We start from the raw sequence: 17,398 nt of genomic DNA, 5'->3' as shown, positions 1-17,398 counted from the left end.
AATTGCTTCATACAAATGAAAAACTATAGCAGTGATGTCTTGTTTGCTAAGATTCCCTTTTAATAGAGCTACAGGTTGCATATCAAATATAGTCCGGCCAGTTCTGACTGTTTGATACTCTGGCTAGAAAGCAAAGATAACTCAGTTATCTTAAGCTATGGCCTTATCTTCAAATCACTATATTTAGTATTCATCCTTCAAAATTCAGATGCAGAGGTCCTCTAATTCAAAGCATTGGCTATATATTTCCTTTGTTCAGATTTAGAAACAGACTTGAAATTGGCAATATCTTTTCCCCTAAAAAAAATCTTCTGTCATTAAACCGAAAGCATAACTTTAATTTTAAATCATAACCATTCATACACATAATCACCAAAACTCCATAATGTTAAATTATGTTTCTCATATATAAAAATGTCTTTGTAAAGAGACAAAGGGATCAGATCAGTTTGGAGAGTACAGAAGTCAAAACCCTGTGACACTGTTTGAAATGTTGTGAAAGACAAGGTTGAGTTACAGTAACCAGAATTGGTGCTATTGTGTGTTACTCTTGGGGAAAGGGGAACATAGAATCAGTGGTTTTTGAAATAAAGATGACTACTTCACTGTCTCTTTGGAAAAGAGGACAGATCTCTACTGGGTCTATTTTTGTATGGCCACTTGTCTGGTTTGTGACTTCATCATGGAAGAGGATAGCCACTTTGTTTAACCCTTGTCTAGGTCTGTGAATTCATTGTGAAAGAAAATAGCCACATTGTGAGTAGAGGCCTGAAGATATAATGTTTAATAGCACTTTATAATTATTTGTGAACTGAGAGTTTAAGACCTTCAAGCAAGACTAAAATGATGCTGATATTTTAAAGATTAACTCTTCAGAGTGGGATTTTAATTATATACACACACACAAGCATTTATACATGTGCATAGTGGGGTTAAGTTTAGAGTTAAGTAATTTTAGAGATAAGTAAGAAATGTTATGTTGTTAATAGTTTAATTAAAAATCTATTATTTTGAATTTTCCATTGTCTGGTGAATTTTCCATTGCTGTTCCTGTGTAAGGTTAACAAAGTCCTTTAGTCCAAAACATAATTAAAAGGATTATTCGTTCATAACTCTATCAATTAATGTTTTGATCTTTACTGCAATTTTTCAATAATTTTACTATGGGGTGGAATTGGGAAATTATATAATAGCAAAATGTTATCATATTCAAGTACACTCATCCAACTCATCCAAGTATCACCCAACGATATGTGATGTGTACTTTGATTACTGGGGCTTGAAAGTCGAAGGAGAATGAATGGTGTTCTTCAATTCTATTTGATAAATATTTTTCCTATTGTACCTGTTATTACAACAACATATGTCCTCTGTGTGTATCCCAAACTATTATCAGACAATTCAGGAATAAAATATATTTTTTTTAACAAAGAGAAAATGCTGCAAGCAGTCAGCTATTTGACCAATATCAAGAAGAGAAAAACAAAGTTGGTCCTTCAGGTGGATAATCTTTTAATGGGAAGTATGAAAATCCATTGAAAAGTTGTATATTCCAAATTAGATGAGAAGTGAAGTCAGTGACCAGAAACCACTGAGTGAACTTAACATTCAGTTGCATTAAGTCCACAACGCAATGGTGACTGTTCTTTCTGCTCCACTTCCAAAATTTGTGCCAAATTAAACCAGTTTGGATACATTGTAAAATTCCAAGAAACTGTCATACTCTCTGGGATGGATTTCTGTGATTCTGTCTCCTGAATAACTGAGCATTTTCTCTTCTAATTTTATTGTCTTAATTCTGTGGAATGACTCTTTTTATTCATGTGTGGTTGCATTTATATCTATTTATTTATGTTTTTTCAGGAATAACATTCAAATCATCCAAAACATTACTTTCTTAACATTATACCTTTTTTTATATACAGTTCTTTATTTCAATCCACGTTTGGACTCCCTTCCACGTCTCTGAGTAAACTAATCATTGCAACAGTAAACAATAATACTAAATTAACAAATTGAAGATTGCCCAAGGCCAGTCTTGTCTGATGGTTTTGTGTTTGCCCCTCTCTTGAGTGGATCTGCCTTGGGTCACATGCTCACATGAGTTAAAATTTAGGTCTGGACCAGATGAATGAACTTCTAGATGGAATAGTCAACAGGAAAACTTCCCAATGGATGTTGCAGTACTGAGACTTGTGCTTTTCTAAGATGGATCACCCAGCTGTGCATTGCACATTGAAAGTGATCTTGGTGATGGTGACTCTTCGGTGCCAATGTTGAAGGTTGCAAATGGGATTAATTAATTCATAGGGAAGCTCTGAGCATCTGCAACCCAAGGCACTCAATTAACAATGATTCTCTCATGCCCTTTGGTATAAGATTGGTGAATACTCAGAAGAATGTATCAGGAGTCACTCATCACCAAGTAGCTTTACTGCATTTATATAAACAGTACACAATGCACATCAATATAGAAATAATGTTATTGTATCTACTATTTGAAATATATTCATTTATATTAAAGGCTTGGATGAATTATGAACTTTTAAATACATCATTATTATTATCATTCTATAACTACTTCCCATTTTTCACATACAATTCTGTTCCAGCAGTTACACGGGAATAATATTCACTTCACTGATGGTTATGAGTTGAAAGAAGATATTGGTGTTGGATCATATTCAGTGTGCAAGCGATGTGTCCACAAAATCACATCTGTGGAATACGCTGTGAAGGTAAGCATTCACCTGATAACAGGGTTTTATCCCTTTTGAGTGTTCCCCTGCTGTTAAGAACATCCTGGCATTTACATTTGGAAATGTTTGCACAATACTGGCTGCCCACAGTAGGGCTGCAAAGCTCACTTTATTTGTGCATGAGCCTGATGAATATTGGCCAATAACTGGCACTCATCTAACGCCATCATTAGTCAGAGGTTTTAAAAAGGCATCCACTTTCAGTCCGCATTTCAGAAGAAGAGACATTATTACATACTTTGGTTGATTGTATTCTCACATAATTTAGTGATGCTATTATAGCTCCTGCTTTGAATTTAGCCGCGTTGCACTAATCCACCATGGAAATTATGTTGTTCTGCTTCATTTTGTTTTAATTCTAGCCACTCCCTGTCCGTGTTCCTTTCTGGCCAATCCGTCGTAGTATCTTGGCCAGCTTTCGTGAGAGATGTTATTTTCCATAGATAGGGATGAATTTCACTGTAATCATGTAATTTTTTTTTTCTTTCATTTTGGTGCTCCTTTTGTAGTGATGTCAAGGAAACGTGTTTTGATCGGCCCAACGCTTTTTTTTTAAAAAAAGGTGATTTAGAATGCATGCACAGATTGCTGTCACTGGGGAGGGAGGGAGAGAGATTGAAGAGGGAGAGAGAGCGACGGCTATCTGTGCATGCATTTCAAATCACAATGTAGGATGTAAGGTGACGCCACTGCCCCTAGTTACCCGTTGCCACTTCAGGCTCCTGGCAGGAGTGGGGACGTCAGCCTCCAGGCAGGGACAAGGGAGAATACTACCTGTAAACTATTTAAAAAATTTCAGTCATATGTACGGATGGACGTAAGTCGCATAGGTCGTAGGTCGGGGAGTACCTGTATACTGAAATGTAATGAGAGAACCTTTCTATCCAAAGGACACTTTTGAGGATTTGTCCAGCTGGTCACCAGAAACTTTCCAGCAGATGTGGTGCCTGTTGCCTTTTACAGATCCTTGCAAAAATCCTGACAAGTCATAGGAAACCTTCTAATTGATGAGAATGCCATCATCTGCTGCAGATGGTGCTTTCTGTATCTAATTAATGCAAATCTATTGAAAGAAGAAAAGTGCTTAGATTTGCTAAGTTGTATCTACAGTTCCCAGTCCATTTTGTGGCTTCTTTTATACAAATAATTTTCCAGGTGATCTAATGCGATTATATAGCAGGATTGTCATTTTAAGGATTCATTATGGGTGGATCCTCCCTGAGAAAGTGATGGTGTAGGGCATAACTGGTACATAACACAAGTGTAGGACTGGAATGTGTCGTAAATATTTAATATTGTTGAACATATTTTCCTTTAATTTCAGTGGAATTGATGCAATGCACATCCAAAAAGAATTTCAGGGTTTATTTCGATCACATTTGCCTTTGATCACTTTCAGTTCATTTAATTTTTTTTTTCAAAACTGAGATCTGAGCCAAAGTAGGTTGTGTAAAATTTCCAATGTGTATATTTTCTGGATTAAACTGAGTCGATTGGAATTAAGAAGAATTTTTTGGGCCATTATTAAACTTCCACGCCTCCAGTTTCTGAAGAAGTGACGGTGGGGACTCAGCAGGTTTTCTTTATTCTCATTCAAGGAAATGCAGGAATCTTATTGCCATGGATACCAGGTGGATTTGCTACAAAGCTTGCACTGAAGCCTTTTCTCAATGCCACTGGTCTCCAGGGTACCACAGTATAAGGAGATCAACATTAGAAATGAAAGAATCCCAAGAGCATATTGCTCATATCCAATATTTTTCTCAATTTTTAAGTGAATACAATTAATAATGCTGCTTTCACTGTGTTACTTCTAGATTATTGATAAAGGGCAAAGAAATCCATCAGAGGAAATTGAAATTTTGCTCCGATATGGACAGCATCCAAATATTATCACCTTGAAGGATGTGAGTAGATTAGTCACTTTGATTCTTCACAGCCTAACACTTTCTTCGAAATGACAGACTGATGTAGGCATTTGTTACATTTTAAGCAAGAGGTGAGACCAAGTATATTTTTCTCTTGGATCCTTCCTCATAAGGATTCATAAAAATACCTAGAAAAGGATCTGACAGAGGATTTTGGTCAGTTCTTGGACACCTCTTTAGACATGTCCATCTACAAACTCATATGTTTTGAGGATGCTTGCTGACAACCTCAATCTCTTCCAAGCACCCAGATGATGACCCCTCGAAATACTGAAATCCCTGTCAGACCCATTGCAGCCTGCTCAATATTGGTTATTAATTGCTGAAGAGCAAAAACTGTGGATGTGGGAAAGGATCTCAACAAAGTGTGTTGTTCTGATGAAACGTTCTCGACCTGAAAGGTTAACTCTGTTTCTCCCACCAAAGATGGTCCTTATACATTTTTTTTTTTACCTTTTATTTCATTTACTCCTGGCCTTGTCAACAGTTACAATATTTCAGGTGTCAACATCTGAGCTCCATATAACTGCATGAGACAATAAAGAGAAATGCAGTACATAATTCTTATTCCACTGTATTTACCATATTTCCTCATAATAGGAGGTAGTTTCAATCCAATTAGTCTATGCCAACTCACCAAGCAATCCCATTATCCACTAATTTTCTGTCAGAGTTTTCATGTTTTGACTGTTCCTGCAGCATTTGCTTGATCACCATTCACGAACATAAGATCAACATGTTATCATACCCAAGCATATTTATGTGTCCACTCAAGGACAGAGCAAGATTATTAATCACCCACTCCTGCCTTTGCCTGTCCCTTACCAGACAGACGGTGACAAGTTATGTGTAACAGGATGACTGTGTAGTTAAGCTGGATGAGTGGGAAAAGGTCTGGCAGATGGAGTACAATGTTAGTAAGTGTGAGGTTATCCACTTTGGCAAGAAAAATAAAAGAGCTGAATATTATTTAAAGGGTGAAAAACTACAGCATGCTGTTGTGCAGAGGGACTTGGGAGTGCTTGTGTATGAATCGCAAAAAGTTAGGTTGCAGGTGCAGCAGGTTATTAAGAAGGCAAATGGAATGTTGGCCTTCATCGCTAGAGGAATTGAATTCAGGAGTAGGGAGGTAATGTTGCAGTTGTAGAAGGTACTGGTGAGACGGCACCTGGAGTACTGTGTCCAGTTCTGGTCTCCATATTTGAGGAAGGATATACTGGCTTTGGAGACGGTCCAGGGGAGGTTTACTAGGTTGATCCCTGGGATGAAGGGGTTGACTTATGATGAAAGATTAAATCGTCTAGGATTGTATTTGCTCAAATTCAGAAGAATGAGAGGAGATCTTAAAGAAACATATAGGATTATGAAGGGTATGGATAGAATAGATGTAGAAAGGTTTTTTGAGCTGGCCGGGGAAACTAAAACGAGAGGAGACAGTCTCAAGATTTGGGGGAGTAAATTTAGGACAGAGATGAGGAAAAATAGTTTTTCCCAGAGAGTAGTGAATGTTTGGAATTCTCTAACCAGGGAAGTGGCTGAGGCTCCTTCATTAAACATATTTAAAATGCGGTTAGATAATTTTTTACATGATAGAGGAATTAGGGGATATGGGGAGAAGGCAGTTAGGTGGAGTTAAGTCATAAATTAAATCAGTCATGATCGTATTGAATGGCGGAGCAGGCTCGATGGGCCATTTTTGGCCTACTCCTGTTCCTACTTCCTATGTTCCTATGATAAGGAAAGATTCCTAGGATGGTAGTTGGAGTTTCTTCCATGAAAAGAGATTAAGCAGAAAGTTAAAAAAAATAAGAGATGATCTCATGGAAGCATCCGGGTGTCATACAGTTTGACAGGGTAAGTGGAAGGATAGTGTTTTCCCTGGTTGAGGTGTCTATAACTGGAGTATCAATATAAGGAACATAGGTTAGAGGAAATTCCTTGACATAAAGGGTAGTGATCCTTCAGAATTCTCTATCCAGATGGTTGTGGAGACTCAGTTACTGAATACACTCAAGTCAGAATGAGATTGTTTGATATTAAAGGAATCAAGAAATATACATTCAGGATTGAAGAGAATCCACTTAGAACAGAATTGCAAAGACAATTCTTTAGCCAGAGGACAGTAAATCTGTGGAATTTCTGCCACAGATCTTTATGGAGGCCAGGTCATTGGGTTTATTTAAGGCAGAGATTAGTAGCTTCTGGATTAGCCAGGACATCAAAGGTTTTAGGGGGAATGCAGGGCAGTGGGGCTGAGTGGAAAAATGGATCAGCTCGCAATTAAGTGGTGGGGCTGACTTGATGGACTGAATAGCCTATTTCTGATCCTGGTCTTATTGTGGGAAAGGACACTGTGGTAAAATATAATTCATGAACTTTTGGAAGAGTGAACCAGGTATGAGTGTTTGAATGACCTACTCCTGCTACCACTTTTCATATTGTTTTTCTAGTGCAGTGGTTCTCAACCTTTTTTCACTACTCATATGCCACCTTAAATAATCCCGGACTAATCACAGAGCATAGGATGTCCCAGTGCATTTCCTTTTTTTAGCAAATGCATTTTTCCTGGTTTTGATTTTGTTTGTTTTGATTTTTCAGGTTTATGAAGATGGGAAATATTTGTACCTTGTTATGGAACTAATGAGAGGAGGGGAGCTACTTGATCGGATTCTACGGCAAAAATTTTTCTCAGAAAGGGAGGCCAGTGCAGTACTCTACACTATCACCAAGACTGTGGAATACTTGCATTCCCAAGGAGTAAGTGCTTTGTTTTTCTGGGAGATTTTAATTCCATAGCAGTTCAGTAACTATTGTGAGAGACACTTACATAAGCCCCTTTCACACTCGCCAGTGATCCCAGGAATCGAACACCAATCGACCTTTAAAGTGGCAAGTGTGAAAGCAAAATTTGCTCAATGCCGGCATCAGATGACATCACCTCATGCCGGAGATTGCCGGCCTTGACCCCTAGTACAATCAACGGCATCTGCAGACGTCGGCATTGAGATCAGGCAAGTGTGAAATGGGCAATTGCATTGTAGGTACTTCCTATTAAAGGTCGAACAGACAAATGCCGGGGATAAAACCTTGCAAGTGTGAAAGTGTTCAGTGTCCCAGTTAGGAGTGGTCTAGTGTGAAACACCAAACCCCCATTCCTATCCTGGGACACAGGAGTGTGAAAGGGGCTATAAACGCACGAACAAATAGATGAGTGAGAGATGGAGTTGTTTCCCTGCTTTAACATTGTTCTGACTTTGTGACACCCACATTTTCAAGGCACATTATCAGATAATTGTGTGATTCTCCCACAAATGTCCAACAAACATGAAGCTGAACATTCGTGTCTGCTGTTGCTACTGCCAGACAGGTTGAGTTGGAGCACCTGAAGAAGAGGTTATGGTTATAATGTGGGGTAGCGGCTATAAGCATTTTGTCACCCAATTGTTAAGAAGCTACAGTAAATAGACCAACCCAGACCTTTTTACATGCTTGCCCTATTCTAATTGAAGACACAGATTGACCTCATCCCTTTGGGTTCTTTAAATATCCAAGGTGCATGAAAACTTATGCATATTCCCATTTAATTTTCATGCTTTTTCTCAAGGACTGTATTTTATAAAGCTTTCAAGGTCCTGAATAAACCCCATAACAGTGCTATCGTGCTGCCCTTGCTTGGTGCTAATTGATCTTCCTTTCATTATACTCTGTAAATTATGCTCTTTATACAGTTGTATGAATGTTGGAGGCAATGTTCCCTCTAATTTTAAGAAAGGCACTTTCAAGCAGGGAAAACACCTGTCTGTAAAGGCGGAGGTTCTTCGCCCTACGCCTAAAGATGTACCTCTCTGAATGCGCCATGGCCAACTCTGATGTGTCGATTCCAACCCTTCTCGGGGGAGGACTTCTGCTGCCTGACCTGAATGTACAGCCCACTCACCCCTCTTCCTGCATGACCCCCTCAAGGCAGGGGCAGTGGGCAGGAGCTGTCAGGCAGTGGGGGTAGCAGGAGCTGTCAGGGCAGTAAGTGCTGGCAGGGGCCATCAGGGGGTGGTCGGTGTGGGCTGTGACAGCCTCACTAGGCTGCTCTCTGCGGCTCAAAATGCAGCAGAGCAATGGCTGTCTTTCCTACCCTTAATCCCCCATACAGCTGGAACTATTCTGGGAAACACAGAGCACCAGTTGTTCCAGAGGGCACTACAAGGTGCTTCCCGATATGAATGCAACACTGGAGCAGCCTTTCAGGGCTTTGACTGAAAGGTACGTTTTAAGTTTTCGATCCGCTCTTGAGGGCGGCCTCCAAGTGGAGGCCTGACATGAAATGGCCTGTAGTCAGTGTGTGCAAAAATCTCATTTTTCTTTCCTGTTACAGAAGTATGTGTGCACTGAAGGCTCATGCAAATGTAAACTTAAAATTGTTTCAAGATAATTTTGGCGCAGCCTATTTCTCATGGCTAATAAAACTGTATTGGCATGTTTTAATATAATACAAGTATGATTGGATTCTACAAAATAACATATTTCGTAAGGATTTTATTTTGGGTAACTAACTGTTTCTGTGCACATTAATTTCCTTTGTGTGCTGGTTGCAAAACGTGTGTGTGTGTGTACCCAAGCACACAGTTTAGAGGGAACAGTGGTTAGAGGTAACCTGTTAGTCTGCTTGCAGAAGAAACTTTCTCATGGCATTACACATTTTTTGGCAAAAAAACAAATTTTTTGAACATTAGCACTAATATGTTTTGTGTAACTTTCACCATTCATTGTCTGGACTGCTAACTGAGTAATTTCTATTGGTGGAGGTAGGAGTCAGTGGCAGTGAGGGAAGTGGGTGGATCAGGCAGTCTGCCCTGGCAAATTGCTGTTCAGATAGCTAACAAGACTGACCAGCACTAGAAAGTTCTATTTTAGAGGAAACATTGAGATGTGGGTCAGACAGCTTCGGTGGGTAGAAATGGTTCAGGGTCAGGTCTCTTTATTGAGACTGCATATGCAGTTTTTGTAGTACTCCCATTTTAGAGCAAGACTTTCAGAGAACACACATTGGAAAATCACCGTGTGAAGTTTGAACCTCTGTAATTTATAGTTTGTGATTCACTGTGTTCTCATTTGTGTTAGGTTGTTCATCGAGACCTGAAACCAAGTAACATTCTGTATGTGGATGAGTCAGGAAACCCAGAATCCATTAGAATCTGTGACTTTGGTTTTGCAAAGCAGCTCCGAGCTGAAAATGGTCTCCTCATGACTCCATGCTACACTGCTAATTTTGTCGCCCCTGAGGTAAAGAGCTTCACATTTTTGTATGTTGATCTTTCGGCAAGTGTGACAGGAACCCATTTATACTGTACATTGATGCATACAGTATTTGCAATGTCAGTTTGTCTAATCCTGTTCAATCCAGAATTATCTTTTGTGATTTTAAAAAAAGAATTCATAGAGTTGACTGAAATGCATCCAAATAAAAATAATGTTTTTTATTGAAATCCTTTTAAAAAAAAGTATACTTTCAGATGCCTTTACTAGAATACACTGCTCATTATTCTGTTGAAGCTGGCTGACTAAATGATCAAGATAATGGGTCTGATTTATAACATTTCTATTGTAACAAAAATGGATATCTTGTGGGCTTTAGTGAAAAATAGAAATGATTACTGTACTTTTCAAATATTGTGCTCTGGAAAAAGAGGGGACTTTCAAACAATCTTTTATGAAGCAATTTGGATAGGAGCATTATCAACATCAGACTTAATTCAAAATGGGTTACAATCCATCCATGATTTTCACTCACATGATAGAATGAAAGGAACAAATAGGGGTGGTATGTTGATATACAACAAAAAATATTCAGTATAAGGATCTGGAATCTAAGTGTTTTCATCATCTCACTTTCGTTGCTTCTTGTGGGTACTTATAATTAAGAACCTAGCCTGTAATTAGATAGGGGGACAATACCTACAGTGACATTTTTACAATGATGAAACCCACAGTTATCATCTTTCCATCAGATTATGAGGTGTGATGGAAAATCACAGAAGTTGCATCCTGATGTCACTTCCTGCAAATGAATGCCACTGTCCATGTCGGGCAACCTCCATATGTTAGCAGACTGAACACACATTTATGTTTTAGCCTTTGCATGATTTTACTGTTCTGAAGAACATCTCAGTGTAGAGTGCGTCGAAAGAACCAAAGGCTTGTTGATCCAAACCAAGGCTTTTTTTTAACTAAAAGACTGGAGCATATCGACAAGTAGGTCGACCAGTCCGGAATGACCTGGTCTGGCTAGGAGCAATCCTTTAAGACCTGCCAGTAGGTGTGGCTATGCTCTCAGCCAATCACAGTCATCCTACACTACAATCTGTACATATCCACATTGGTGATAGAATTTGTACTATCACACTCAGCCTTGGCCATTCACACACAAACCTTTAAGACCTGCCAGTGGGTGTGGCTACGCTCTCAGCCAATCACAGTCATCATTCAATACAATCTGTACATATCCACATTGGTGATAGAATCTGTACTATCACACTCAGCCTTGGCCATTCACACACAAACCTTTAAGACCTGCCAGTGGGTGTGGCTACGCTCTCAGCCAATCACAGTCATCATTCAATACAATCTGTACATATCCACATTGGTGATAGAATCTGTACTATCACACTCAGCCTTGGCCATTCACACACAAACCTTTGCAGTTGCACACAGCAAACCATCAAGTCAGTTGTTTGGCCTGAATCACTCAGCTGACCACTTATATTCATTGCACTGTTGCAAACTGCTGAGAAGCACTTGGACTTTTCCAGAGTCATTGATTCTATGGAGGTGAATGTAGGTGTGATTGAGGCTGTTGCCACTGTACAACATTTGTTACAACAAAATATTCAGAGCACAAGTTTAAGATAAGTTCTTTTACTTGCAGAAAATACAATGATATGCTTAGTTTGTGTAATCACAGACAGATCATTACTAAGGTGCTTTGGAAGTTTGGAGTCTGCAGAGGGATTTGGACAGGCTGGGAGAATGGGAAAAGAAGTAGCAAATGGAATCCAAGAAATATATGGTCATGCTCTTTGGTTGAAGGAATAAAAAAGTAGACTATTTTCTAAGTGGGGCAAGAATTCAGAAAGCAGAGGTCCAAAAGGATTTGGGAGTCCTAGTGCAGGATCAGAACAGAGATTAGGAGAAATTTCTTCAGCCAGAGGTTGGTGAATCTGTGGAACTCCTGTGGAGGCCAATTTATTGTGTACATTTAAAGCAGAATAGGTTCTTGATTAGTAAAAGTTATAGGGAGAAGGCAGGAAACTAGGATTGAAGGATGGAATGGTGGTGTAGATCCAATGGGTTGAATAGCATAATATTTCTCCCAAATCTAATGGTCTTATTGCAGAGAAAACAGCATAATGAATTATCAGTTGTCTGAAACAGGCCCTTCCCTCTTTTTTTTTGTCCAATTTCCAAAGCACTGTAAGCCTAGAGCAACTTTGCCTTCATCTGTTCACCTCCAGACTGACTGTTATCATATCCATTTGTGCTATTTTGGTGAACACAGTACCTTTCCCTCTGGGATATCATAGAGATTGTTAAGACTGAAAAGAGGCTTATACAATTTATCTTTGAATCTACTAAACCAAAAGTTGATGGCTACCGAAGATTCATCTCAAACAGTTTTGTCAAAGGCAAACACAGCTTCATTAAGGGACATTAATTTCAAGATTCAATTTATTGTCATAGAAATAAAACATGAAATTCTTTTTTTGCCAGCTGCAAGGCAGACGGATTCACCACTGGTAGAAATTGATTAAGTGCCTCTTTCAGTTCTTACAGTCAGACCTACAGTCAGAGAAAGAGAAGCAAAGGAGAGTAGCCCCAGAGTCACTGAGTGTCCATAGATTTGCCTCCAGTGCTTCCGCAGTCACCCTGAGTCCAGTCCAAACCATTGGCGACCTGAGCTCCAAATATGAACCTCCGACACAGTCAGAGACCCTTCGGCACCCTCAGCACCTCCTCACATCCCAGTTCTGATACCTGGACAGTTCGAACCAATCTCCAGCAGTCTGCAACCTGACGCAAGTCACCTGACAGCAGTCCCCAGCAGCCTACAGTTTCCATGGGTTCTTCCCCTCGAGTCACCAGCAGCCTGCCGCTTGCACTGGTCCCTCAGCCGCAGGGCCCCCTCACCGGTCCACTTCCGTGGTCACAGTCCTATGGATCGTCTCTTCTGCTTCTCCTTCTCAGACAGGGGATGATCTTCCCAACCTGTGGTGCCCTGTCCAGTCGACTGCTTCCCCGGAGTCTGCAGCCCCTTATGGCTGCTGCCGATTAATAGGCTCCGCCACCTTTGACACAGACCCCGAGGTCCCAGGATCTCAAATAAAACCACCGCCGGCTCCCTAAATGGGCCATTGCAAGCCTGTGTGGAGCCGCAGCAGTCGACTGGGTGGCTGGACCCTGTGGGAGCGCTGCTTCTCCGCTTCCTCGTTCCCCATGGGTCCGCACCAGCAGGAATTTTGAGCATTACAATGCATTTAGACACTGATTAATGAAATCTACCACATACGTGACTGAGTCAGGAGAGATTTTAAAGTCCTTGCATGCATCAAGGTTTCACTTAAATAAATGAATTTTTGTGAATGATCTGTCATGTTGCTTCAAGATGTGTGATAATAACACCTTATTTCTTTGATAGGTACTCAAGAGGCAGGGATACGATGCAGCCTGTGACATGTGGAGTTTAGGAATTCTGCTGTACACAATGCTAGCAGGGTAAGGAAGCTACAGAAAAACGTATGATAGGTCTCCTAGGGGGTATGACCTTGCTCCCTCCTTATGTTTATCCATTGTGTGTGGCTTCATCTTCAAAAGTGGCTGCTATTGGGCAATATTGGGCAGGTATGGATCTAATGCTGGCAAGTAGGACACAGGAGGGCCTTCTGTTTGGCATGGATAAAATGGGCCTGTGGGTTTGTTTCCATGTTGTAGGACTAAATCTAAGCCTCATTTCCCTCAAATGAAGCTCAGGTAGTGGTTCTTATCAAGATGCAGCAGGATTTTTTTAATTTTAATTTTAATTTAGAGGTAGCACACAGTAATAGGCCCTTCTGCCCCATGAGCCCATGCTAACTAAATGCACCAATTAACTTTTCAACCCTGTACGTTGTTGAGGGTGAGAGAAATGAGAGGAAGCACACGTAGATCAAAGGGAGGATGTACAAACTCCACACAGACAGTCCAGATTCAAACCTAGGTGGCTAGTGCTGTAACAGTTTTGCACTAATGTTTCACTACGATAACGGTGCCGCCTTTTATGAAAATGTAGCTCGGCTCCTTGAACACGCCGCCCATTGGGGAAATGTAAATTTTTTCAAACGATACAAAGAAAAGTTACATTATATTCACTTTCATGAATAAAAGGTTGGGGAACGGGCCAACGAGGTAGGCATTTCCCTTTTCACAGAGCCACTTTATCTGAAGCAACTCCTCACTCAATTCACACTGACACTGTGTCTTATCCCTCTTACAGAGCAAATTCCTTACTAATTTCTTTCTTTTCATAAAGACAAATACAGTACTTGGCTTCCTCCTTTTCAGGACTCTGTAACACTTTTCTCCTATCTCCCAGCGGCTGCTCATTTCAATTCCCCACCTTTATCACTTGCCCACAAGTCTATCCATGGTCTTCATGGACTGCCAGACTGAGACCTTTCACGTTAGAGGATCAACACCTCATATTCCACTTGGGCACTCTCCAACTGGATGGCATTAAAATCGATTTCTACGGATTCCATTAGCCATGCACCCACTCACCTAAATTTACCTATGTCTCCTTACCTCCAGCAGAGGATCTATGTCTGTGTGTGTGTGTGTGTGTGTGTGTGTGTGTGTGTCTGTGTCTGTGTCTCTCTCTCTCTCTCTCTCTCTCTCTCTCTCTCTCTCTCTCTCTCTCTCTCTCTCTCTTGACCATTTCATGCCAAGCCTCTGCCTGGAGGCTGGCTACAAGTGCAGAGGCAAAACATAAAACTTACCTTTCAGACAGCAGCCCTAAAAGACTGCTCCAGCGTCGCATTCATGTCGAGTGATGCCTCTTAGTGCCCTCTGAATCTGATGGAGGCTGGAGCAACAGGTGCCGTAGTGCCACCTATCATAAATATGTGACAAAGCAATGCCTGTCTTCCCTACCCATAATCCCCACACAGCTGGAACCATCTGTGTTTCCCAGAATAGTTCCAGTAGCATGGGGAATTATGCATAGGGAAGACAGCCATTGATCTGCCATGTTTTGAGCCGCAGAGAGCAGCCCTGAAGGCCAAAGCGGCCCGGTGAGGATGTCACATCCCACACTGGCCTCCCCCTGACAGCTACCACTGCCTGTCGGCTCCCGCCAGACCCCATTGCCTGACACACCCGCCCGCCGCTCCTGCCTTGAAGGGGTCATGGAGGGAGAAGGGTGAATGGGGAGATTGGTTGCAGGCTGATGGCTGTACATTCACATGGGGATTATCCTTCCTTGAGAATGGTTGCATTCGGCATCTCTGAGCCAGCTACAGTGCATTCAGAAAGTTGTCTCTAGGCATAAGGGCAGAGAACCTTCGCCTTTGCAGTCGGGCATTTTCCTTGCTTGAAAGGATCTTCTCTCACTCTCTCTTTTTCCCTCTGTCTCCTTTCACAGAGTCAAAAACTGCCCCCTACCACAATTAATTCTCATCTTTCCTCTCTCCTGTCCTCTCATCATATCCAATTAACACCTTCTGTCTCTAGGTCTGTACTCCTCCCCTTCCCATTTCACCAGCTTTTAATATAGGCCTCTGCCTGTTTTAACTCATACCTTGAGGAAGGACTTATGCCTGAAATGTCAGTAATATATCTTTACTTCCTGTGGACACTGTGAGACCTGATAAGTTCCTCCAGCATTTCAATATTTTTACTACATTCACAGCATCTGCAGACTTTTGTGTTTTACTCTCCCTCTCCGTAATATTCAGGTACCTTGTGTGAATCCTCTCACAAAATCACTTGAGGTTGCATCCATTAATGCCAGTAGGTTATCTAGTAATTCCAGCAACTAGTCCCACATCAGGCTGAGAAAATAGTGGTTCAGAAATCAAAATGATATAATATTAAGAAAAGTGTAATAAAATGCTATTCCTTAGCTCAAAAAAAATTAGATAACATTAATTCTGTGATTTTCTCCATTGTCTGTGAAATGAAATTAGTCAAGTGACTTTTTTTTAACTTTTAATTAGATTCACACCATTTGCAAATGGGCCTGATGATACACCAGACGAAATCTTAGCGCGCATTGGAAGTGGGAAGTATGCCCTCACAGGAGGAAACTGGGACACCATTTCTGATGCTGCTAAGGTGAGTATACAGGTATCGTAAAATAAAGATGCCAATAATTATTGTTTCTCAAACACAATGGAACAAATATTGTTAAAGTTTAATAGCACTAGATGGAATTCTAAATTATTATCTGGCCCTAAAGAAGGCGGGGGGCCATTACAATATGGAATAAAGTTAATGGTCAAATTGAGGGCAGAGGGGGTCTTTCACTTAAAACACCCCTGGCTCAAAAATTGTTAATTCCATTAACGATTGATAATAAAATCTTGGACACTTGGTTCCAAAGAGGGGTCAAATGTCTTGAGGATTGATATAAGCAGGGACAATTTATGACATTTGAGCAAATTAGAAATAAATATGAAGTTTTAAGTACATATTTTTTTCTGCAATCTTCAGTTATGATCTTATTTAAGGAACAAATTAGGTCCAGCACTAACCTTACCACAGTGCAGTGAAATAGAGACTCTGGTTCAAAAGGGAAGCACAAAAATATTTATTTCAAAATGTATTCCTTACTTCAGACGGGAACCCTTAAACAAAGGCTTGATAAATCAAGACAAAGGTGGGAATCAGATTTGGGTATAGAAATTGATCCATTTTGCTGGTCCGACTTATTGGCTGGTACAGTACAACTTCTTGCATCAGCTATACCTTACTCTACAAAAGTTGCTTAAATTCAAATTGGAAATATCAGACCAATGTTTTCAATGTGGTCAAAAAACAGATACTTTCTTGCATTCAACCTGGTCATGTCCTAAAGTGAGGCCTTTCTGGGAAGATTTGGGTAATCTCCTGGGGAGAAAAAAAAATACTGGAATTCAATACCCTCAGATATCTAAATTATTTTTATTGGGGAATTTAGAAAACATAAGACCTAAAATGAGACTGTTGAAATATCAATTCAAATTTGTTAAGCTCGCTTTAGCAGTGGCCAGGAAAGGCATAGCAATTACTTGGAAATCTGATTCCCAACTAGGTTTAGCCCACTGGAAGATAGAAATGCATAATTGTTTTCCCTGGAGAAGATTACCTGTTACCTCAGAAACAGGTAAGATGGATTTTCAAGAATATGGAGCTCATACCTAAGGTACATCAAGGTAAATCTTTTACAACTTCCCCTCCTGTCTCTTCTCACAGCACCGAGCATCCCAGATAAGTCAGATTATTTGTCCCTTGATAGAAGTCAGGTTTATCCTAGGTGAAGCTAATCTTTTCTTATTCTTTCCCTTTTCTTACTTTTTCTTCTTTCTTCTTGTTTCTTGGGGTGGGGATGGGAGGGTTCCTTTTATTTTGTTCTTTTTTCTCTCTGTTATCTTTTTCTCCCTTTGGATCAATATGGAGTGAATTTGCATTTTTGTAGGATTATTTTAA

General features: G+C 40.3%; 1 protein-coding gene across 1 annotated transcript in view; it reads left to right on the top strand.

The window, feature by feature from the left end:
• The window catches only part of rps6ka2 (ribosomal protein S6 kinase, polypeptide 2), a 161,277-nt gene that overhangs the window by 128,265 nt on the left and 15,614 nt on the right, over positions 1-17,398 (top strand). Inside the window, exons 14-19 of the mRNA XM_069931597.1 lie at positions 2,613-2,738; positions 4,577-4,666; positions 7,286-7,444; positions 9,803-9,964; positions 13,374-13,450; positions 15,928-16,045. Of these exons, the coding sequence (XP_069787698.1) occupies positions 2,613-2,738; positions 4,577-4,666; positions 7,286-7,444; positions 9,803-9,964; positions 13,374-13,450; positions 15,928-16,045 (732 nt within the window). The remainder of the gene's footprint in view (positions 1-2,612; positions 2,739-4,576; positions 4,667-7,285; positions 7,445-9,802; positions 9,965-13,373; positions 13,451-15,927; positions 16,046-17,398) is intronic.

This window comes from Narcine bancroftii, chromosome 4, assembly GCF_036971445.1.
Source record: "Narcine bancroftii isolate sNarBan1 chromosome 4, sNarBan1.hap1, whole genome shotgun sequence".
NCBI classification, from domain to species: Eukaryota; Metazoa; Chordata; class Chondrichthyes; order Torpediniformes; family Narcinidae; genus Narcine; species Narcine bancroftii.
Note: the sequence above shows the minus strand (reverse complement) of the source record. Positions and strands in the feature narration are given on the sequence as shown.